This window comes from Coregonus clupeaformis, chromosome 37, assembly GCF_020615455.1.
Source record: "Coregonus clupeaformis isolate EN_2021a chromosome 37, ASM2061545v1, whole genome shotgun sequence".
In the NCBI taxonomy this organism is placed as follows: domain Eukaryota; kingdom Metazoa; phylum Chordata; class Actinopteri; order Salmoniformes; family Salmonidae; genus Coregonus; species Coregonus clupeaformis.
This window is the reverse complement of record NC_059228.1, coordinates 20,665,278-20,687,861: the sequence shown is the minus strand read 5'-3', so window position 1 is coordinate 20,687,861 and position 22,584 is coordinate 20,665,278. Positions and strand designations below refer to the sequence as shown.

At 44.3% G+C, this 22,584-nt stretch overlaps 1 protein-coding gene across 8 annotated transcripts in view; it reads right to left on the bottom strand.

Moving 5' to 3' along the window:
* Positions 1–22,584, bottom strand: part of LOC121553368 (ankyrin-3) — a 114,129-nt gene that overhangs the window by 41,550 nt on the left and 49,995 nt on the right. For 4 of the 8 annotated variants that reach the window (XM_045211581.1, XM_045211577.1, XM_041866421.2 and 1 more), the window contains exons 5-21: positions 21,677–21,775; positions 19,962–20,147; positions 17,965–17,988; positions 16,276–16,374; positions 15,543–15,641; positions 13,177–13,275; positions 12,751–12,948; positions 11,711–11,809; positions 11,399–11,497; positions 10,624–10,722; positions 10,289–10,486; positions 8,382–8,480; positions 7,046–7,144; positions 2,401–2,598; positions 1,666–1,764; positions 544–642; positions 158–256 (exon numbers count right to left, since the gene is read on the bottom strand). In XM_045211581.1, coding sequence (XP_045067516.1) covers positions 158–256; positions 544–642; positions 1,666–1,764; positions 2,401–2,598; positions 7,046–7,144; positions 8,382–8,480; positions 10,289–10,486; positions 10,624–10,722; positions 11,399–11,497; positions 11,711–11,809; positions 12,751–12,948; positions 13,177–13,275; positions 15,543–15,641; positions 16,276–16,374; positions 17,965–17,988; positions 19,962–20,147; positions 21,677–21,775 — 1,992 coding nt within the window. The remainder of the gene's footprint in view (positions 1–157; positions 257–543; positions 643–1,665; positions 1,765–2,400; positions 2,599–7,045; positions 7,145–8,381; positions 8,481–10,288; positions 10,487–10,623; positions 10,723–11,398; positions 11,498–11,710; positions 11,810–12,750; positions 12,949–13,176; positions 13,276–15,542; positions 15,642–16,275; positions 16,375–17,964; positions 17,989–19,961; positions 20,148–21,676; positions 21,776–22,584) is intronic. The other 4 variants (XM_045211578.1, XM_045211580.1, XM_045211579.1 and 1 more) reach the window with 1 other exon arrangement.

Sequence of the window (22,584 nt, the reverse complement as noted above, 5' to 3'; positions counted from 1 at the left end):
GTTTTTAGTGTGTGTTTGTGTGTGTCCATTACTATGTATATACAGTATACTATTATATGTGTTCTGCTGCTCTGTGTGTCTCTGTGTAACCCTGCTGACCGAGGCCTCTGGAAGAGAGCTGCTGAGACAGCAGGTTTTCCCATGATGCCTCACTCACCACGGTCAGCTGATTGGCAGAGGCTCCGTGCTGCAGCAGCAGGTTGATGATGTGGGTGTGGCCCTGCTGCGCCGCCTGGTGGAGGGGCGTGTAGCCGTTCTGCAGACAGAGACAGAGAGAAAGAGAGGGAGGGATGGAGAGAGGGATGAGCGGGAGAGGAGAGAGGGGAATGCAAAGTGAAAACATAAGGGAGAAAATATAAACAGGAGGACAGCAAGGGAGTGAGTGAGTGAGAGGGAGGAGGGAGGGAGAAAGGGAGGGAGAGTGGTACCAAAACAAAGAGAGTGTTAGGGAGAGTCAGCCAAAAACACACAATCTGACAATCTGAAAGGTAAATAAGTTCAGCTCACATGAACACCACATGGGACAGACTTTCAGTTGTTTACCTTTGTTTTGCCATCAACTCTGGCCTGGTTCTGTATGAGGAAGTCTGCCATCTTGACGTTGCCATAGTGACAAGCCACATGCAGCGGAGTGTATCCCATCTGTTTAACCCAAGGGCAAGGGACCGAGAGAGAGAGAGAGAGGGGGGGGAGAGAACGATAGAGAGGAAGAAAGGACAGAGAGAGAGAGAGTAAGGGGGAACGATAGAGAGGAAGAAAGAACAGAGAGAGAGAGAGTAAGGGGGAATGATAGAGGAAGAAAGGACAGAGAGAGAGAGTAAGGGGGAACGATAGAGAGGAAGAAAGGACAGAGAGAGAGAGTAAGGGGGAACGATAGAGAGGAAGAAAGCAAGATGTGAGCTTGTTACTTCTAATCCTGTGACATCACAGCCCTTGTGTGAGTAGGAAGTAACTAACATTAACTTTACACAAGTGTGACACAAAATTCCTATTATACAACGAGAACTTCATAACACTTCTCTAATAGAGACACCTGATAGAAAATATGAATGGATGAACAGCCTTGGCTGTAAACCAGTGTGCTGTCAGCACATCACAGTGTGTAACCTTGTGCTGTGTAACCTTGTGCTGCTGCAGGTCTCTCTCTGTCTGTGTCCCTGTCTAGTGAACGTGAGCAGCCTGCTATGGGGGGTGACGATGGGCGGTCTGCTGCATCCAGCAAGGGAGGTTACTGGTAGTGACGCACATACAGACACAAACACCTGCCACTCAGGTGTCTTCCTATCCTTTATTCATGGCACACCGGAGAACACAGTGCTGAAGCCAAGTGTGTGTGTCTTTCCTTCATCATTTTATCGACCAGTGTATAGAATGGTGGAAACAATAGATACACAAACACGCACGCACACGCACACGCGCACGAACGCACATACACACACAACGTCAATACAAGTCTTTATGTCTGTAACTTCATTGTGTTGTGGGTCTTTAGCACTATTCTTTAATGCACTATTCTAAACACATGAATTAACCATCTATAACCCCTGGTCTATCATTGACAAGGAGAGTTGAAATCAAGGGCATCTCTTTGTCCCACGGTCTTTCACTGTGATAGTCTGTACGGTCTGTTCCCTGTGGTTGCCGTAGAAACAGCATGACCATCACCTTTGTTTGGGGGTCGACGTCCGCCCCCTGGTTGAGCAGGACTTCCGCCACGTTGACTTTGTCCTCCTGCGCCGCTAAGTGGAGAGGTGTGAGACCGCTCTGAAAGAGATACGCCCAATCGCGCACACACACACACACACACACACACATTTAGAATTCATTTTCCATGCTGGTATTATAGCTTTGTCAAAGCAATGGCTCTTTATTCATCCTTGTTTTTATAGAGTCACAGGGATAGTTAGCTAGCTAGGAGTTTGTTTTGAAAGGACTTGGTAAATCCTGCGGCTCCTTTTGAACTCAGTGAAAAGCGTCAGTGAAAATGAGAGACTCAGCCATGGTCTGATCCACCATGCTAAAGACGGAGCTATACAGAGAGGTGTTCATCTACCTTCAACTAGTGCTCACTAGGATGACACAGGCCCTCTAGGCTCATATCAGTGGGCTTCAATCAGCCTCTGGAAAAGCTTGGCCACTGGTGTGTAACACGTGTCTGTGGTTGTGCGTGTGAACTGTAGTGTTCTGTGTGAGTGTGTGTTTGAGTGTTGACGGTGTCGGGTCTTAAGGCCTATGAGTGTTGAGCTGTAAAAATATAATTTCCACATAAGTTAACCCTCCTGTGTGGCCAGGTGAGAGTGTGTGTTTGTGGTGTGTGCATGTGTTTGTGTGTGTGTGTATGTGTTTATGTGGATGTAGTATAGTGAACCGTTTGTGCTGTGTATACACAGTGTGTGTTACCTTGTTGCCCATGTTGATGTTGGCGTTCTTGGTGAGCAGCAGAGAGACCAGGTCCACACTGCCCTCCTGTGCTGCCAGGTGAACAGGGCTGATGCCCTGGCGGGTCACAGCGTTGGTGTCCGCCCCATACTCCAGTAGGGTGGTCCCTATGTCCATCTGGTTCTTCTTGGCAGCTATGTGGAGGGGTGTGTAGCCATTCTGAGAGGAAGAGACACAGAGGAAACGTATTCAGCACTCTATGTGTCCTATATTCTACTCTATTCTACTCTACTCTACTCTACTCTATTCTACTCTATTCTACTCTACTCTACTCTATTCTACTCTACTCTATTCTATTCTACTCTACTCTATTCTACTCTACTCTATTCTACTCTATTCTTCTACTTTATTATATTATATTCTACTCTATTCTACTCTATTCTACATTATTCTACTCTACTCTATTATTTATTATTATTATGTATGTGTATGTGACCTTATTAGGGTTCTAGATAAAGAGATGATAACACACAGTACACTGTAAACGTTCCATAGTCTTAGCTAGATGCATGGTTTAGCTTAAGGCCTTGGTTAACAGATACAACATATTTCACCCTTTTCTCCCTTCACTGGACACACACTACTAAACAACAATAGCCACAGGCAGGCAGAAAGAGAGTATTTGGCTTGGTATTAAAGCCGGATCCATCCCAACATTCCCAAAGGGTTTCCCTGGAGAGGACCTTTAGCGGAGCTCCACTGGCAGTATGACACTACAGGGGGGCTTTAACTCCATGAATAGTCCTGGGATGCAGGGCGGTAGGGGGTGTAAAAGTCCTGGGGGTGCAGGGCGGTAGGGGTTGTAAAAGTCCTGGGGTGCAGGGCGGTAGGGGGTGTAATAGTCCTGGGGGTGCAGGGCGGTAGGGGTGGTGTAAAAATCCTGGGGGTGCAGGGCGGTAGGGGGTGTAATAGTCCTGGGGGTGCAGGGCGGTAGATGTAATAGGGGGATTAATCCTGGGGGATTAAAATGGATTTCTAACTTCAAAACCCTTCGTCACATTCTTTTTAAAAGCTTTAATGCATTACTGTTCCTAAGAAATCTCTACAGAGCTGAGACCATGGGTAGAGGCAGTAAGCAGCTGTGGAAAAGCGAGACAAGCTCTTGACACCTACTTCGACTGTCATATAAGAAATAAGGTAACTCAGAGCAAGGGAGTCCAGAACATGGAGAATGTGCCATTACCCATTCCTCTGTAATATTCGTTCATACCTTGATAACAAGCATATCATAACAAAGTTGATGACACAGTACGACTTCATGCATTACATCAGATTTGTATATTCTACGACTGTTTTCCAGTTTTCCATCTCGCCGTCTCTCTGTGTCTGTCTGTCTGTCTGTCTGTCTGTCTGTCTGTCATGACTGAAGACAAAGGGCCAGGCAGTTGTGAAAGACATCGACTGTTTCCTGTCATGTGACTTATAACTCTCCATCTCCACATCTAACCAAGCCTAGCCCTCAAAGAGTAGATTTAGACAAGAGACACCGACTGTAGCCTGCTAACACAGATTTATAGAAGGGGGAGCAGGAAGAGGGAGAGAGAGAAAGAGAGAGAGAGATTGATTTTACAAGGCTTCAATGTTTCCTTATCCAAGACAGTTTTATTGGATGTGATTGGACAACCTGAGCATTATTTCCAACACTACAACAGGGCCTGTGAGACCGCAAGCCAACAACAAGGTGACCCTAAGTCACTGGGCATGGTCCACTCTGGCATATTTACAGCTTTGTCTGAATGTTATGCTGTTCAACAACAGCAGTAACTAAGTTACTATGCTTTTCTATTGGACAACACAGAAGGCTGTGACAGTCATGACAAACAAGCAGTATGAAGCGGTCGACTTAGCACTGAATCCTATCACACACCAGCACTGAATCCTATCACACACCAGCACTGAATCCTATCACACACCAGCATTTACACAGATCTTATCCTTACATGCCTCTTGGGCACATCGCAGTCACCTAGTCGTGATTAGAACCAGCAACTGGCACAAACCCACCCGCACATTTACATTTTACATTTTAGTAATTTAGCAGACGCTCTTATCCAGAGCGACTTACAGTTAGTGAGTGCATACATTTTCATACTGGTCCCCCGTGGGAATCGAACCCACAACCCTGGCGTTGCAAGCGCCATGCTCTACCAACTGAGCTACACGGGACTACGAGCACTGAATCCTATCACACACGAGCACTGAATCCTATCACACACTAGCACATATACAGTGGGGAAAAAAAGTATTTAGTCAGCCACCAATTGTGAAAGTTCTCCCACTTAAAATGATGAGAGAGGCCTGTAATTTTCATCATAGGTACACGTCAACTATGACAGACAAAATGAGGAAGACAAATCCAGAAAATCACATTGTAGGATTTTTTATGAATTTATTTGCAAATTATGGTGGAAAATAAGTATTTGGTCAATAACAAAAGTTTCTCAATACTTTGTTATATACCCTTTGTTGGCAATGACACAGGTCAAATGTTTTCTTTAAGTCTTCACAAGGTTTTCACACACTGTTGCTGGTATTTTGGCCCATTCCTCCATGCAGATCTCCTCTAGAGCAGTGATGTTTTGGGGCTGTCGCTGGGCAACACGGACATTCAACTCCCTCCAAAGATTTTCTATGGGGTTGAGATCTGGAGACTGGCTAGGCCACTCCAGGACCTTGAAATGCTTCTTACGAGGCCACTCCTTCGTTGCCCTGGCGGTGTGTTTGGGATCATTGTCATGCTGAAAGACCCAGCCACGTTTCATCTTCAATGCCCTTGCTGATGGAAGGAGGTTTTCACTCAAAATCTCACAATACATGACCCCATTCATTCTTTCCTTTACACGGATCAGTCGTCCTGGTCCCTTTGCAGAAAAACAGCCCCCAAAGCATGATGTTTCCACCCCCCATGCTTCACAGTAGGTATGGTGTTCTTTGGATGCAACTCAGCATTCTTTGTCCTCCAAACACGACGAGTTGAGTTTTTACCAAAAAGTTCTATTTTGGTTTCATCTGACCATATGACATTCTCCCAATCCTCTTCTGGATCATCCAAATGCACTGTAGCAAACTTCAGACGGGCCTGGACATGTACTGGCTTAAGCAGGGGGGACACGTCTGGCACTGCAGGATTTGAGTCCCTGGCGGCGTAGTGTGTTACTGATGGTAGGCTTTGTTACTTTGGTCCCAGCTCTCTGCAGGTCATTCACTAGGTCCCCCGTGTGGTTCTGGGATTTTTGCTCACCGTTCTTTGTCTTTTGACCCCACGGGGTGAGATCTTGCGTGGAGCCCCAGATCGAGGGAGATTATCAGTGGTCTTGTATGTCTTCCATTTCCTAATAATTGCTCCCACAGTTGATTTCTTCAAACCAAGCTGCTTACCTATTGCAGATTCAGTCTTCCCAGCCTGGTGCAGGTCTACAATTTTGTTTCTGGTGTCCTTTGACAGCTCTTTGGTCTTGGCCATAGTGGAGTTTGGAGTGTGACTGTTTGAGGTTGTGGACAGGTGTCTTTTATACTGATAACAAGTTCAAACAGGTGCCATTAATACAGGTAGCAGTGGAGGACAGAGGAGCCTCTTAAATAAGAAGTTACAGGTCTGTGACAGCCAGAAATCTTGCTTGTTTGTAGGTGACCAAATACTTATTTTCCACCATAATTTGCAAATAAATTCATTAAAAATCCTACAATGTGATTTTCTGGATTTTCTTTTCCTCAATTTGTCTGTCATAGTTGATGTGTACCTATGATGAAAATTACAGGCCTCTCTCATCTTTTTAAGTGGGAGAACTTGCACAATTGGTGGCTGACTAAATACTTTTTTCCCCCACTGTACTAGGCTAGCCTACAGTACATCATTGTATTCATGGTTCCTCTTTGAAAGACAGCAATGGAAGTTAAATCCCTTCTATCCTCTCCTGTTCTGCTCTCATCCTCGTTGGGTAAAACATTCCGTTTGTAACAGGATGCACACACTTCAGTAAAAAGTACATGTCTTTAGAGTTAAGCCAATCCAAACAGGCCAAGGACAAGAGACAAAGAAACAGTGTATAACAGACACGAGTTAATGATGAATCATTGCGTTATCAGCTGGTACTGTAATGTTTATCAGCGGGTACTGTAATGTTTATCAGCTGGTACTGTAATGTTTATCAGCGGGTACTGTAATGTTTATCAGCGGGTACTGTAATGTTTATCAGCGGGTACTGTAATGTTTATCAGCTGGTACTGTAATGTTTATCAGCTGGTACTGTAATGTTTATCAGCTGGTACTGTAATGTTTATCACGGTACTGTAATGTTTATCAGCTGGTACTGTAATGTTTATCAGCTGGTACTGTAATGTTTATCAGCTGGTACTGTAATGTTTATCAGCTGGTACTGTAATGTTTATCAGCTGGTACTGTAATGTTTATCAGCTGGTACTGTAATGTTTATCAGCTGGTACTATGGGCCAAAATGTAAAAAATCTGCCTTATGCCTGCTTTAAATCAGATCAATAAACCCAAACCAGTATGGTACTACTCATTACGCCTGATATGGTGTGTGTGTGTGTGTGTGTGTGACACACACTGTGTATGACACTGTGTGTGTGTGTCTGAGTGAAGTACCTTGGCGGCGGCATGGGGAGATGCTCCCTGATCCAGAAGCAGTAGAGCCACTCTCTGATTATCGTAGTGAGCAGCTACATGCAGTGGAGTTAGCCCACTCTAAAACACACACACAAACACACACACACCGCAACACCGCGTTAGAAGGAGCCCAAACACCAAAGCACCAGGGAGGAAGCCAGAACATAAACAGCAGAACAGGAGGAAAAGCCAATGGAATCCAATCAGACGGGGACCAGTTTTAGCATGACACCAATTAGCTGAATGAAGCCCATCTACAGTGCATCCACACAGCTAGCAAAATGCAGAATATTTCAACATAAATATACTCAACAGAAAAAGGTATTTCTAGTGACATAGTCACCCTGGAAACAAAATGATGTTATTGTGTGTGCCTGACAGCCTGCATATTATTTTGCTGCAGTTTGGATACACCATTAGATGGGGACTTGTTTTAGCGTGACACCACCAAGCACTATTAAAACACAAACATGTTTTTTTAAAAGTCTCCTCCATCTTCATTACCATACCTGCTTGCCATTACGTTAAGCACTTTCAGATGGCTGGACACAGACACTGATCTGACACATAATTAGTCCCAGTAAGCTCCTCATAAGTATGGTGTGTGTGTGTGTTTGTGTCTGTCCGTACGCATCTGTGTGTCTCAGAAGAGGGTGAATGAGTGCATGCCATAATGTTTTAGAGGAGGAAAAACATCTGTTAACTGTGCCGTCTTGGGAGAAGTCATGATTTGCCTCAGTCCAGCTGCAGCTCCTACAGTCTATCTCCAGTAGGGTTATGTTCCTTTTCAGAGGGACGGGGGTGAGACCAGGAAAGGAGGCCAAAGGCCTACAGGATGACGTATGACATCCATTCCAACAGAGGGGAGAGTGGAGAGGAGGGGAGGGTAGAGTGGAGGGGAGAGTGGAGTGGAAGGGAGAGTGGAGGGGGAGTGGAGTGGAGTGGAAGGGAGAGTGGAGGGGAGAGTGGAGGGGTGGGGACAGTGGAGGGGAGGGGGAGAGTGGAGGGGAGAGTGGAGTGGAAGGGAGAGTGGAGGGGAGAGGAGTGGAGGGGAGAGTGGAGGGGTGGGTACAGTGGAGGGGAGGGGGAGAGTGGAGGGGAGAGTGGAGGAGTGGGGACAGTGGAAGGGAGGAGGAGAGTGGAGGGGAGAGGAGTGGAGGGGAGAGTGAAGATCTACTATCTCACTCACTCTATTAGAATGAATGATATTGGTCTCAAACATCACAATCAATCTCATAGAACTAGAATCAATTCTAATTCTATGGCCAAGCGAATGTTATTGTATTTCAAGGGTTGTTCTCTTCACATATCCCACCTTTCCAGCTGCATCCGGAGCTGCTCTCTTCTGAAGAAGCAGGTTGGCCACTTCCATCTTCCCATACTTAGCTGCCACATGAAGAGGACTGAAACCTTTCTGTAGAAGACATCAGGAGACACATCATCAACCTGAGACAGCCAAGTTGAAATTTTAAATGGTTAAGGTTTGGGATAGGTAAGGGTTATGGTTAAGGTTAGGGTTTAGGTTAGGGCCATCCCAAGGATTCCCGGACAGCACTAAACTAACTGACAGCACTATCTGTTCAAGATGTGCAAGGTTGTGCAACGTTGCAAACCTTTCAATAACAGGAAAGGACGGGACGGGACACTGGAACTGCATACTGTCAAATAACCTTAGAGTAGGGTCTCGTTCACTTTAGCTTCATGGCTATGTGAAAGAAAGTATGGTGGGTGGAAAAGGTGTTTGTCTTGCTCAGTGAGTTGTGATACCCTGAGAGAATATGTCACTGGGTCTGTTTTTTATATCCTATTCCTCATCTATAAAAGGATAGCGCATAATGTGATCATGTTAATCTTGGCGAAGTCCCTCTGTGTTAAGGAGAGTATTTTAAGACATTATATCATATTTTCCAGAGTGATGTGGAACTCCCACAGAAAACTCCCATTTCACACACAGCAACGTTTGGCCTAATTGTCCTTATGTCGTAATTCACGCTCAATACTGCCATGTGATTTTGATGTCCCGTTATGGCCTACTTTTCTTCAGATGCCATTGTCTATTTTCTAACATCTCCAAAGGTATTCTCCTTCTTGGTCCAAAGAGGATCCTCCATGGTGTTATTGTTAAAACAAGTTGATACACTAACAAAGCCAAATGGAACAAAATGGCTGTGTGTTCGGTTTGGTGCCCTCTGCAGTCACTGTACTGTGCAGTACCAACACAGCCAATCAACTGGACATCTGTGACTTGACGTCATCTCTCTGGACAGCTGTCTAAGGTACTGTCCCCTCATATATAGTTTGTGTTTTAGAAACAGAGAGAGAGAGCGAGAGAGCGAGAGAGAGAGAGAGAGAGAGAGAGAGATAGAGAGCGAGAGAGAGAGAGAGAGAGAGAGAGAGAGAGAGAGAGAGATATATAGAGAGTGAGAGAGATAGAGAGTGAGAGAGATAGAGAGAGATAGAGAGAGATAGAGAGCGAGAGAGATTGAGGCACAGTGGGGTTTACCCTTCATTAATCTATTCCTCTGACAGGGTGTCACCTTCAAGGACATCCCTCGGCAATATACACTGCCACATTATACATGCGCACGCACGCACACACGCACCAATTCCCCAAAGTCTATGAAACACTCTTCTTTGACCTTCAAGACGATCATACAGATGTAGGGTCTTAATTTGATCACTATTTGTTGGTGCGAATTTTCCTGCAACGCATGATGAGCTTTGTGATTTACATAAATTCACTGAAAACCCACACTAACACATGGTTATATTAACAGTATTGCACTTTTCATGTAGCCTACTTTTGGTCAGCTAATAGCCTAACCACCGATCAAGCAACATTACGGACTAACTGTTCAAACCCTGTTGCTGCGGGATTATTTTGCTGTAACAATATAGGTCAAATTAAGATTAAGATCTGTAGCTCAATTACATGTGTGGAAGCATAAGGAAATTAGCTTCCATGTCATTTTCATCCTGATAAGGTTTAGGAAATGAACAAGAAACACCAGTGGTGAGGAACAGCGGCTTCAAAGGACTATTGTTCTCCAATCAATGGTAGTAATGTTTAATCCACACTGTCCTTAGCCTGACTCCGCTGATCATCAACTGACTAAACCACAACCACCATGACTGAACTGCTAATAATGCATCTAAGTAATTCTTTATTTGTGAGTGCTGGCTTTTCATTTTCTGGTTGGACCCTAACTCAATCACACTGACCTTAGTGGAGGCTGAGAGCGATGCACCCTGGTCCAGCAGCATGGCAGCTACGTCCTCGTGACCTTCGCGGGCAGCCAGGTGGAGAGGTGTGTAGCCTGACGTGGTGGCAGCGTTGGCAGAAGCCCCAGTCTGCAGCAGCTGCTGGACAATGTCGGCCTTCCCCAGCCGGCTGGAGATGTGCAGCGCCGTCTGGTCATCCTGGAGGGAGACAAACACTATTATACTCTGTCCAGTCACTTCACAACGTTGAAAAAAGTGACACCACATTGTTTCACAACCCAGTTAGACAACGAAGGTGTGTGTGGAGGACTCCCTGACCCCTGACCTCTGCTCACCTTGGCCTTGGTCTCCACCTTAGCTCCATTCTGCAGCAGGTATCGCACCACGTCCGCCTGACCCGCCCGGGCTGCCATATGCAGCGCTGTCTCGCCCCTCTGGAACACACACACACACGTTTGTTTTACTATCCTTGTGGGGACCAAACTATTGATTCCCATTCAAAATCCTATTTTCCCTTACCCTAAACCTAACCTTGACCCTAACTTTAACCCCTAAAATAGCCTTTTTCCTTGTGGGAACCGGTCCCCACTTGTCCAAATTTTCCTTGTTTTACTATCCTTGTGAGGACTTCTGATCTCCACAAGGATAGTAAAACCAAACACACTGTCACGCCCTGACACAGGGGACGCTTATATGTTGAGTCAGGGTGTGTATATTCCTTGTTGTGCTTGTTCTATGTTGTATTCTAGTATGTATAGATCTATGTTGGCCGGTGTGGTTCCCAATCAGAGGCAGCTGTCGCTCGTTGTCTCTGATTGGGGACCATACTTAGGCAGCCTATTGGCACTGTGTAGTTGTGGGATCTTGTTCCGGTTAAGGTATGTTGTGTGTGCTATCTTGGACTTCACGTTTCGTTTCGGTTGTTGTTTTGTCGTGTGTTTAATAGTTTCAATAAACATGTACGCATATCACGCTGCGCCTTGGTCTGTCCCGTCATTCAACCAACGTGACACACACACACGTAACCTGCATGGTATGTATTCCTCTATTTTGACTAGCTAATTGTTTTGAGTTTAATTTCTGTAGAGCTGAGTGTAGTGAAACACCCACCACGTTGGTGGTGTTGGGCGAAGCTCCGTGATGCGTCAGTGCGTTGACAATGTTCTCATGTCCCATGAAGGCTGCCACGTGAATAGGAGTGAGTCCAGACTGCAAGAAAATCACAATGATAGTCAACAATCAATAGCCTGTGTTCAGCTGTACCTACAGTATGTCTTAGAGTAAGGTAAACACACAGCTGTACCTAAACCAAATTATTAATCTGTCTATGATCTTTGAAGTTCCCAGCCCAGTCTGTCCTTCCTACCCCTAACGCCCTGCGTGTTACCCCAGGCACAGCCCAACCCTCTAACCCTAGCGTACCTCTGTCACAGCCTGGATCGATGCTCCGTGCTTCAGCAGCAGCTCCATCACTTTGGCACGGTTCTTCTTGCAGGCGATGTGAAGCGGGGTGAAGCCGTTCTATAAACATAAAACCACAAAACCCAGTCTATAAATAGAAACCACTCAACTCCTCAGGTATTTTGGCACAGATCTTAGTTTAAGGAAAATAGCAGTTTATTTTTACCCCTATTTTTTCTGTAGTATAAACATGTGAGAGAGGAACATCTTATTGTAAACCTAACTGAGTTTTATGCCACAATAGTGTTACAACTGTCCACACAGTTTCTTCTTGCCAGTAAACCTCAGAGCCACCACACCCATGGTTTCAGTCACCACAAAGCATGACAACATACTTAGTGATGTGTGCCAAGACAGTGTTTTCTCTCAAAACACACACACATACACACAGGCACGCAAACATACATTCTCAAACACACACTGTAGCTCTGCAGATCATCAAACCAAAGCCATTTGAAGTATCTATATGAGAGCTCTAAGAATCTATCCACTGTGTTGTTGTGAATGGTCCAGTACTGAAGGACGGACGTGCACTGTCACAGCTCTGATTACTTTTATCAGTATGAAAAGGGGAAGTTACTCTGCAGTCAGGAAGTGAGCCTGGCTGAAGAAAAGGACAGTTGCCGACCCCACCCAGGGGCTGAGGACACAAACAGACACAACTCCCGGAACAATAAACAAGAGCAGTCAGCAGAATGACGGGACAAATCCGTCCCACCCTCTCCCACCTCTCAGGTCGCAGGTTCAGGATTCTGTGTGCATGGAAATGCTGCTATGAAAGGTACCCACAGAAATTACACAGCTAAATAGCAACCAAAAGGAGACCACTGAAATGTGGACCAGCGTAATGTGGCACTGAAAGCTGCTTTTTAACTAACACTTATGATGGTGCTCTTTTAATTATGCTGTTTATAAATGTCCATTTCTAACTAAAATGGACAATAGCATTTTGAACTTGGAATTTGTACACCCTGACTATCTCTCCACCCCTTCTTTCTCACCAGTGCTTTAGCATTAGGGTTGGCCTTTTTGTCCACTATGAGCTTGGCCACTTTGTAGTGTCCACAGTGGGCGGCCACGTGTAGCGCTGTCAGGTAGTCGTTGGTGACATCATCAACGGGGACATCGTTCTGGAGGAGGAGCTGGACACAGTTGATGTGGTCGCCCTGAGTGGCCATGTGCAGGGGGGACAGCCCGTTCTGAAAGGGTTACAGACATAACGGTATATGTTCTGTAGCAGTTGAAAATGTTACATCACAGCAACGTTCTGTGACAATCACAATTCTATCAGTGGTAGGAGATATTTGCAAACACAACTTTAGATCAATGCTCTGCAAATGTTACCTGGATGAGCATGTGTTTTACAATAAGGTAGATGCAAGTGCTATCATTTTAGTAACCAAGTAAATGATAGGAGCAGGTGCTACCTTTGTCTTGGACAAAATGGGGGCTCCGCGGTCCAGCAGAATCTCAACCACTTGTTCATGACCGCTCCTCGCTCCACAGTGAAGAGGTGTCAGCCCATCCTACACACAACAACACGGTCAATTAGACCATAGAGTGGGGGAGCTTACGAAACACTCAGCCCACTATGGACTGAAATGCAGAAAAACACATATCTTGATAATATTTAAGTGAACGCATACATACTGTAATAGAACAGAGTTAAAAAATATAACATGATCTTTCATCAATGACAAAGTACTGCATGTTAGGCAGTTAGGTATATATAGTTGAAGTCGCAAGTTGACATACACCTTAGCCAAATACATTTAAACTCAGTTTTTCCCAATTCCTGACATTTAATCCTAGTAACAATTCCCTGTCTTAGGTCAGTTAGGATCACCACTTTATTTTAAGAATGTGAAATGTCAGAATAATAGTAGAGAGAATGATTTATTTCAGCTTTTATTTCTTTCATCACATTCCCAGTGGGTCAGAAGTTTACATACACTCCATTAGTATTTGGTAGCATTGCCTTTAAATTGTTTAACTTGGGTCAATCGGTTAGGGTAGCCTTCCACAAGCTTCCCACAATAAGTTGGGTGAATTTTGGGCCATTCCTCCTGACAGAGCTGGTGTAACTGAGTCAGGTTTGTAGGCCTCCTTGCTCGCACACGCTTTTTCAGTTCTGCCCACAAATATTCTATAGAATTGAGGTCAGGGCTTTGTGATGGCCACTCCAATACCTTGACTTTGTTGTCCTTAAGCCATTTTACCACAACTTTGGAAGTATGCTTGGGGTCATTGTCCATTTGGAAGACCCATTTGCGACCAAGCTTTAACTTACTGACTGATGTCTTGAGATGTTGCTTCAATATATCCACATAATTTTCCTTCCTCATGATGCCATCTATTTTGTGAAGTGCACCAGTCCCTCCTGCAGCAAAGCACCCCCACAGCATGATGCTGCCACCCCCGTGCTTCACGGTTGGGATGGTGTTCTTCGGCTTGCAAGCTACCCCCTTTTTCCTCCAAACATAACGATGGTCATTATGGCCAAACAATTATATTTTTGTTACATCAGACCAGAGGATATTTCTCCAAAAGTTATGTTCTTTGTCCCCATGTGCAGTTACAAACCGTAGTCTGGCTTTTTTATGGTGGTTTTGGAGCAGTGGCTTCTTCCTTGATGAGCAGCCTTTCAGGTTATGTCGATATAGGACTCATTTACTGTGGATATAGATACTTTTGTACCTGTTTCCTCCAGCATCTTCACAAGGTCCTTTGCTGTTGTTCTGGGATTGATCTGCACTTTTCGCACCAAAGTACGTTCATCTCTAGGAGACAGAACGAGTCTCCTTCCTGAGCGGTATGACGGCTGCGTGGTCCCATGGTGTTTATACTTGCGTACTATTGTTTGTACAGATGAACGTGGTACCTTCAGGCGTTTGGAAATTGCTCCCAAGGATGAACAAGACTAGTGGAGGTCTACAATCTTTTTTCTGAGGTCTTGGCTGATTTCTTTTGATTTTCCCATGATGTCAAGCAAAGAGGCACTGCGTTTGAAGGTAGGCCTTGAAATACATCCACGGTACACCTCCAATTGACTCCAATTATGTAAATTAGCCTATCAGAAGCTTCTAAAGCCATGACATCATTTTCTGGAATTTTCCAAGCTGTTTAAAGGCACAGTCAACTTAGTGTATGTAAACTTCTAACCCACTGGAATTGTAATACAGTGAATTATAAGTTAAATAATCTGTCTGTAAACAATTTTTGGAAAAATTACTTGTGTCATGCACAAAGTAGATGTCCTAACCGACTTGCCAAAACTATAGTTTATTAACAAGAAATTTGTGGAGTGGTTGAAAAACGAGTTTTAATGACTCCAACCTAAGTGTATGTAAACTTCCGACTTCAACTGTACATGACAACATGCCTACTGCTACCACTAAAAACAAGTCCTGTAGGCCTCATATAGAAGGGAAGGCACTCATATAGACATATATACACAGTGTTGTTTTTAATTAGCAGGTTGACGTTTATTGTCATGAGTCTTGCCCTGGAGGCAGAACTGAGCGATTTCCTCTAGATGGGCCAGCTGCAAAGTCAAAATTGGCTATATTGTTCAAATTCATGAAACTAAAATGTGCTTTTTGGTTTTAATTTAAGGTTAGGGTTAGGCATTAGGGTTAGCTGTATGGTTAGGGTTAAGGGTAGGGTTAGGTTTAAAATCAGATTGTATGACTTTGTGTCTGTGCCGGCTAGTGACCACTCCGCAGAGCTGCCTCCAGTACATGAGTCATCGCAATAAATACCAACCTGCATTTAATTCTGTGCAGGCACTCACCTTGGTCTTGGCATCTATTTTGGAGCCTCTGTCCAACAGCAGTTTGACCATGTTACTATTTCCTCTTTTAGATGCCACATGGAGAGGTGTGATGTCATTCTGTTACAACACAGAGAGGAGGTAGGAGTGAGCCACACAGTACAGAACTGTGAATATTATTTGGATGTCGTCCATATGGTAATACTTTGTCCTGTGAGTAAAACTAAATAGCTTCTGAATCCAGTAACAGAATGATGCGAGCCTTCTATTGTTACAAAAACATAATAATTTCACAAACAAACAATAATTTGACAGACTGATATTCAAAGTATTCTGAAAGGTATGTGTGGTGTGTTTAACTAAGGGGAAGTAAAGCTGTCCATTGTTGAGTATTATTTATAAGCCATCTCTTGTGTAATTTACTGTGGAGCTAATCATTAATTACTGTCGACTTCAAACAGAAACACAAACATTACAGCCAGACGCAGCCGTTTCATATAATTACAGGCTGTCATTGATACCCATTAAGCTAACCTCTAACGTTGTTGGGTCAGTTGTTTCACTCGTTGTTATGTGTTGTTATGATAACAACACTATCACAATATGACATGAGTACAGGCTGTGGGAGGGGGGTGGGGAGGTTCTGAGCATTGTGTGAGTAATTTGGGTTGTGGTGTATGGGTATTGCTCCATAGAGTGTAGTGGACTGTTGTTAGTAGCTCCTCCTGTCCAGCAGAGGGCGGAGCATCCTTACCCTGGCCATGAAGTCCACAGCGCCGCCTCGATTCAGCAGAAGCGTGGCCACGTTGATGTTGCCATAGTGAGCAGCGATGTGGAGAGGAGTGAAGCCGCTCTGAGGAGAGCAGAACACACAAACACAACGACACCGGAGTCAGAGACGACCACGGGATTGATATCACTCTCTCAAATTACACTCACGTAAGTTTACAGGCTGCTACTGTACACATCAACAATCACACATGACTTTTCTCACTGTGGCAGAGCAACTCTGTTTTCAAAACCCAAACACAGATCCTGCCGACTAGAATGTGAATAGTAGCCTATGCTGACGTTCATATGGCATACCATGAGCTTTCATGATTATTTCACCCTTACCACAGTGTTATACTGGACCATAACACATGAACTACCACACAATAAGGATAGCCACAGTAGCATGAAGTCCCCAGTTACAGACTGTAGTTTATGTAGGATTTCAACAACAACAGCCAAGAGGCCTTGCTGTGTCACAGCACAAACGTACCATAAATAGGTTACGTCTTCACATGTGAATGTAACGTACTTCGTTCATTGGTGATTTCCTAATGAAACCATGGCTTAGAGGGAAACAGCTGTCCAAGCAAGAGGAATATAATGGGAAAGGGCACATCAGGGAGATACTTCTAGATAAAGCTATCCAATCAGGGAGATGATTTAAGATAAAGCCAATAATCCTGCACAAAGCAGGTGGTCACCAAAGCTTCCTGCACATAAACCACTAAAGTTGTGAGCGTTATAAACTGTTCTATTTCTATTCTAAAAGGATAAACAAATCAGCTTGACCTCTAAGGTTTCATACAAATAAGAGATAATTCTGCATTAAACATTTCTTTAATCATAAACTGTGTCAATATCTCTGACATTCACCATGCGACACAGATGTTTCCATTACATTTAAAACACATTAGGAGTTAATCCAACTATACAAACTATTGATTTGCAATGCTTTCAGCATCTACTATCATGCAGTGTGGTTGAGGCTCAAATATCTACATGTACAAAGCCAAGTAAAGATACTAGCCGCATCAGCCAGCCTGGTAGCCATGCCGACCAAAACAAGCATTCTGAGAGGGCAGTCCCCTCTGCCATCGTTTGGTGTGGTGGGGTCCTTCTGTCGTTTTTACTCTGGAAACAGCACTAACACAGGTAACTTATGTCCCATGCACTAAGGGGCTGGGGGTTGGGGAGGTTAAGATATAAATGCAGTCTAATAAACTAACTAGTAGACCATTTCTCTGCTGCTGGGAGGCTGGGTTCCTTAAACTTAATAGGCCAGATTATAGTCAAAATACAGTCTGATAAACAGTAACACTTAGGTATTGTAAGTATTATGTCATAACATGATTTATCATTAACCATGTTATGGCAGGATATCTATCTTGGAGCCCATGGAATCCTTAGACACCTTGGAAACCTCCTAGCCTCCAGCTACAGATATCCACAGTCCACGTCAGTATTATTAAGACATGATGCATTTTTACAGCGCTATCTCTATCTAACAGTAATAAGAGATACACTACATGAATGAAGAGATGGGGAAAATGCAAAAGAAAAAGGGAGATATGGGGCTGCAACCACACTAGTGCATGATACAGGGGGTTATTTTCTGGATTTTTTTAGGCTACGATGGATAGAATAAGTACTGTACAGTGTACAGGTATACCTCTGTCGTTTTATTCACCATCATCTAGGGGAGACGGCACAAGGCCGGCCAAGAGAGGAGAGAATGGGTGGTTAGTGTGCACACAACATCGAGGAGAGATTACAGGTGGAGTTACTGGAGTAGGTCTCTAGTTGGCCAGAGAGATTACAGGTGGAGTTACTGGAGTAGGTCTCTAGTTGGCCAGAGAGATTACAGGTGGAGTTACTGGAGTAGGTCTCTAGTTGGCCAGAGAGATTACAGGTGGAGTTACTGGAGTAGGTCTCTAGTTGGCCAGAGAGATTACAGGTGGAGTTACTGGAGTAGATCTTTAGTTGGCCAGAGAGATTACAGGTGGAGTTACTGGAGTAGGTCTCTAGTTGGCCAGTTGGCCAGAGAGATTACAGGTGGAGTTACTGGAGTAGGTCTCTAGTTGGCCAGTTGGCCAGAGAGATTACAGGTGGAGTTACTGGAGTAGATCTCTAGTTGGCCAGAGAGATTACAGGTGGAGTTACTGGAGTAGATCTCTAGTTGGCCAGAGAGATTACAGGTGGAGTTACTGGAGTAGGTCTCTAGTTGGCCAGAGAGATTACAGGTGGAGTTACTGGAGTAGCTCTCTAGTTGGCCAGAGAGATTACAGGTGGAGTTACTGGAGTAGGTCTCTTTGAGTTGGCCAGAGAGATTACAGGTGGAGTTACTGGAGTAGGTCTCTAGTTGGCCAGAGAGATTACAGGTGGAGTTACTGGAGTAGCTCTCTAGTTGGCCAGAGAGATTACAGGTGGAGTTACTGGAGTAGGTCTCTAGTTGGCCAGAGAGATTACAGGTGAAGTTACTGGAGTAGCTCTCTAGTTGGCCAGAGAGATTACAGGTGGAGTTACTGGAGTAGGTCTCTAGTTGGCCAGTTGGCCAGAGAGATTACAGGTGGAGTTACTGGAGTAGGTCTCTAGTTGGCCAGATAGATTACAGGTGGAGTTACTGGAGTAGATCTCTAGTTGGCCAGAGAGATTACAGGTGGAGTTACTGGAGTAGGTCTCTAGTTGGCCAGAGAGATTACAGGTGGAGTTACTGGAGTAGGTCTCTAGTTGGCCAGGGCCGAGAGATTACAGGTGGAGTTACTGGAGTAGCTCTCTAGTTGGCCAGAGAGATTACAGGTGGAGTTACTGGAGTAGGTCTCTAGTTGGCCAGAGAGATTACAGGTGGAGTTACTGGAGTAGCTCTCTAGTTGGCCAGAGAGATTACAGGTGGAGTTACTGGAGTAGGTCTCTAGTTGGCCAGAGAGATTACAGGTGGAGTTACTGGAGTAGCTCTTTAGTTGGCCAGAGAGATTACAGGTGGAGTTACTGGAGTAGGTCTCTAGTTGGCCAGAGAGATTACAGGTGGAGTTACTGGAGTAGCTCTTTAGTTGGCCAGAGAGATTACAGGTGGAGTTACTGGAGTAGGTCTCTAGTTGGCCAGAGAGATTACAGGTGGAGTTACTGGAGTAGGTCTCTAGTTGGCCAGAGAGATTACAGGTGGAGTTACTGGAGTAGCTCTTTAGTTGGCCAGAGAGATTACAGGTGGAGTTACTGGAGTAGCTCTTTAGTTGGCCAGAGAGATTACAGGTGGAGTTACTGGAGTAGCTCTTTAGTTGGCCAGAGAGGTTGTGAATCACACAACTATATACAGAAACTGGTGTTAATGTTAAGAGTAAAAGTTACAAAGTTCCAAACCAAACTGTCAGTTGTGGTTCAATTGTTCTGCAGGATTTAAGGTCACAGTACAGAATCAGCCATGTCTTTTTATATCCAGGTTTCCTTCTCTCCTCTCTGTATAGTCTTACTGAGAATAATGTAATGCATTATTACATATGCACCTACACAAAACCTCAAAGTAAAAAAACATAAGAAAACAATTAAATAAACACATTTTAAAAAATGAGATTAAAACATATGATCCTACTCATATAAGAAAAGAGCCAGAAAGACAGAGGAGAGAAGCAAAGGGAGAGAGATAACATCAGCAGAATGTAGTGTAGTGGTCACCTTGGACTCTACATCTGCGTTGCGGTCGTTCTGGAGCAGTAACGCTGCAGCCTTGGTGTCGTCCTTGCGGGCGGCGATATGCAGGGCGGGCAGACGCACCTTGCCCTTGGTGTCGTTCTCCAGGAGCAGAGACACCACCTGGTCATGCCCCTGCTGCAGCGCCACCGCCAGGGGGGTGAACCCGTCCTGTTAGAGGGGAATAGGGGTAGTACTGTATTACTAAAGACAAGGTGTTACAAGAACACTGGGGTATCGCTATGGGAACAGTTATGCCTTTTATGCTCTTTGATGTCTGTATGCCATTTAGACCAGTGTCGGATAGATGGCGTCATAGAACCATATGCAAATTGAAATATTATGGGCTGTCAGAGTTAATCAGTTAACACGAGTTTACTTTTTGTAATTTAGGTGCAAAAAATGTTTTTATCGTGATTAATCACATTTTCTGAAAGCGTTCGAAATACAATGAAAATATCAAAAATACATGATCTATACAGCTAAAAAACACAAATGCAAAACCAATATATATATGTTGACATTGAGGTTAAAGAATTAGTTCTTTATCAATGTACCTGATTTTACTAACAGTTACTTGGGATAAAATTAAGACGTCAATATTATTGTAATGCTTTTTGTATAAACAATCTTAAATTACAGTTCAATTTGAGCAAATTCTGAATTTGCGATTAATCGTGATTAATCACAACAAATCCTGCGATTAACTCGATTACATTTTTTTATGACAGCCCTAAAATCTATATTCCAAAGTCTAACCAAATATTTGTCTTTCTTAACACCAACAAGCCTAAATGTAGTGCACTTTGTCAAACATCAAACATATACATTTCACACTATATCCATTACATCTGATGACAGCAAGCAGGAGTATGTACTGCATACGTTACATAACAGTAAAGAACACTTCTCTCCCACGTCTTTCCCCTAATCATACATCATTTACATGTTACAATGTGCGTGTGTGGACCGTTTGCTTTCTCAAGGTCAGTTTTTTTCTCATGTTGGACCAGTGGACCAGACCAGTGGTTTTTACTGGTGGATTTTCATTAGAGGCAGCAGTTCCTGGCTCCAGCAGCAGGCAGCTCTCAGTGTAAATGGGCCATAGAGGCTGACGGGGATAAAGGACTTTATGTCCGGCCTGCTCAAGGTCATTCAGCTCTACTATACACTACCAATCAATGAGGTGCTGCCTGCTAAAGTCCCTGACTGCAGCACGGGGGGAGCGAGAGAGAGAGAGAGAGAGAAATAAAGAAAGAGAGAGAGAGACACAGAGAGAAAGAGCGCGAGAGAGAGAGACAGACCGAGCCAGATTGGGAGAGAGTGAGTGAAGGGGAGGGAGGCAGTATACAATAGAGAGAGTGAGGGAGGATAGGAGGGAAGGAGAGGGAGGTAGTAACATAGAAAGAAAGAGGGAGATGGAAATAGAGGAGTGAGGGGATGAAGAGAGAGGGAAAAGGGGAGGATGGAGGTAAACATGTAGAGCTGGAGAGAGAGCGAGAGAGCGAGCGAGAGAGAGGGGGGAGAGAGGGGAGAGAGAGAGAGAGCGCGAGCGAGAGCGCGAGCGAGAGAGAGAGAGAGAGAGAGAGAGAGAGAGAGAGAGAGAGAGAGAGAGAGAGAGAGAGAGAGAAGAAAGAGGAGAGAGAGAGAGAGCAGTAAACAACATTACAGGCAGGGTGGGAGGGGACACACACACGTACCTCGGTGGCGATACTCTGGCTGGAGTTGTGTTCCAGGAGGAAGCGAACCACCTCAAGATGGTTCTCCTGGGCTGCCATGTACAGTGGGGTGAAGCCATTCTACAAGAGAGAACCAACAAGAAAGTCATTACAACAGCAACAATCAACCATAAAGCACACAGAGTAGCCTTTATTTAAGCAATAAGGCCCGAGGAGGTGTGGTATATGGCCAATATACCACGGCTAAGGACTGTTCTTATGCACGACGCAACGCGGAGTGCCTGGACACAGCCCTTAGCCGTGGTATATGGGCCACATATCACAAACCCCCTTGTGCCTTATTGCTATTATAAACTGGTTACCAATGTAATTAGAGCAGTAAAAATTAATGTTTTGTGAAACAGACAATCAGCTGTCAGACAATCAGCATTCAGGGCTCGAACCACCCAGTTTATAAAATGTTATAACATGGCATTGTTGAATACTCGTTTCTGATTGGCTTGAAGGGCATTCTAAAGCGTGCATTATTTCCCTATAATGCAAGGTACAGTTTATCAGCAATGTAGAATTTAATGGCTTTTAGTTCAATCTTACATGTTCTATGTTTGAGTTGCTTTAGAAAGCAAAAGTCGAATTGAAAACATTATTGGCATGGTTGAATTAGATTTTCATAATAGCAAGCTAGGACTGATGGTTTAGTTAGTTAAACTAGCAAGTATTTTTGTTTGGTTACCAAGGCAACTACAGTAGCTACTGTATCTAGTAAACTTGCTAGCTACTTCAGTGGATGGTGAACACATTTCTACCTGCAAATGAACACATTAGAGCCATGGTACTCTATAGCCATGGTATAAAATGGATAATCAACTCGGGGCTCTATGCGTTCTTTGGAAAATAATGCAACTCCATGGAAGGTTAGTTCCACTCCG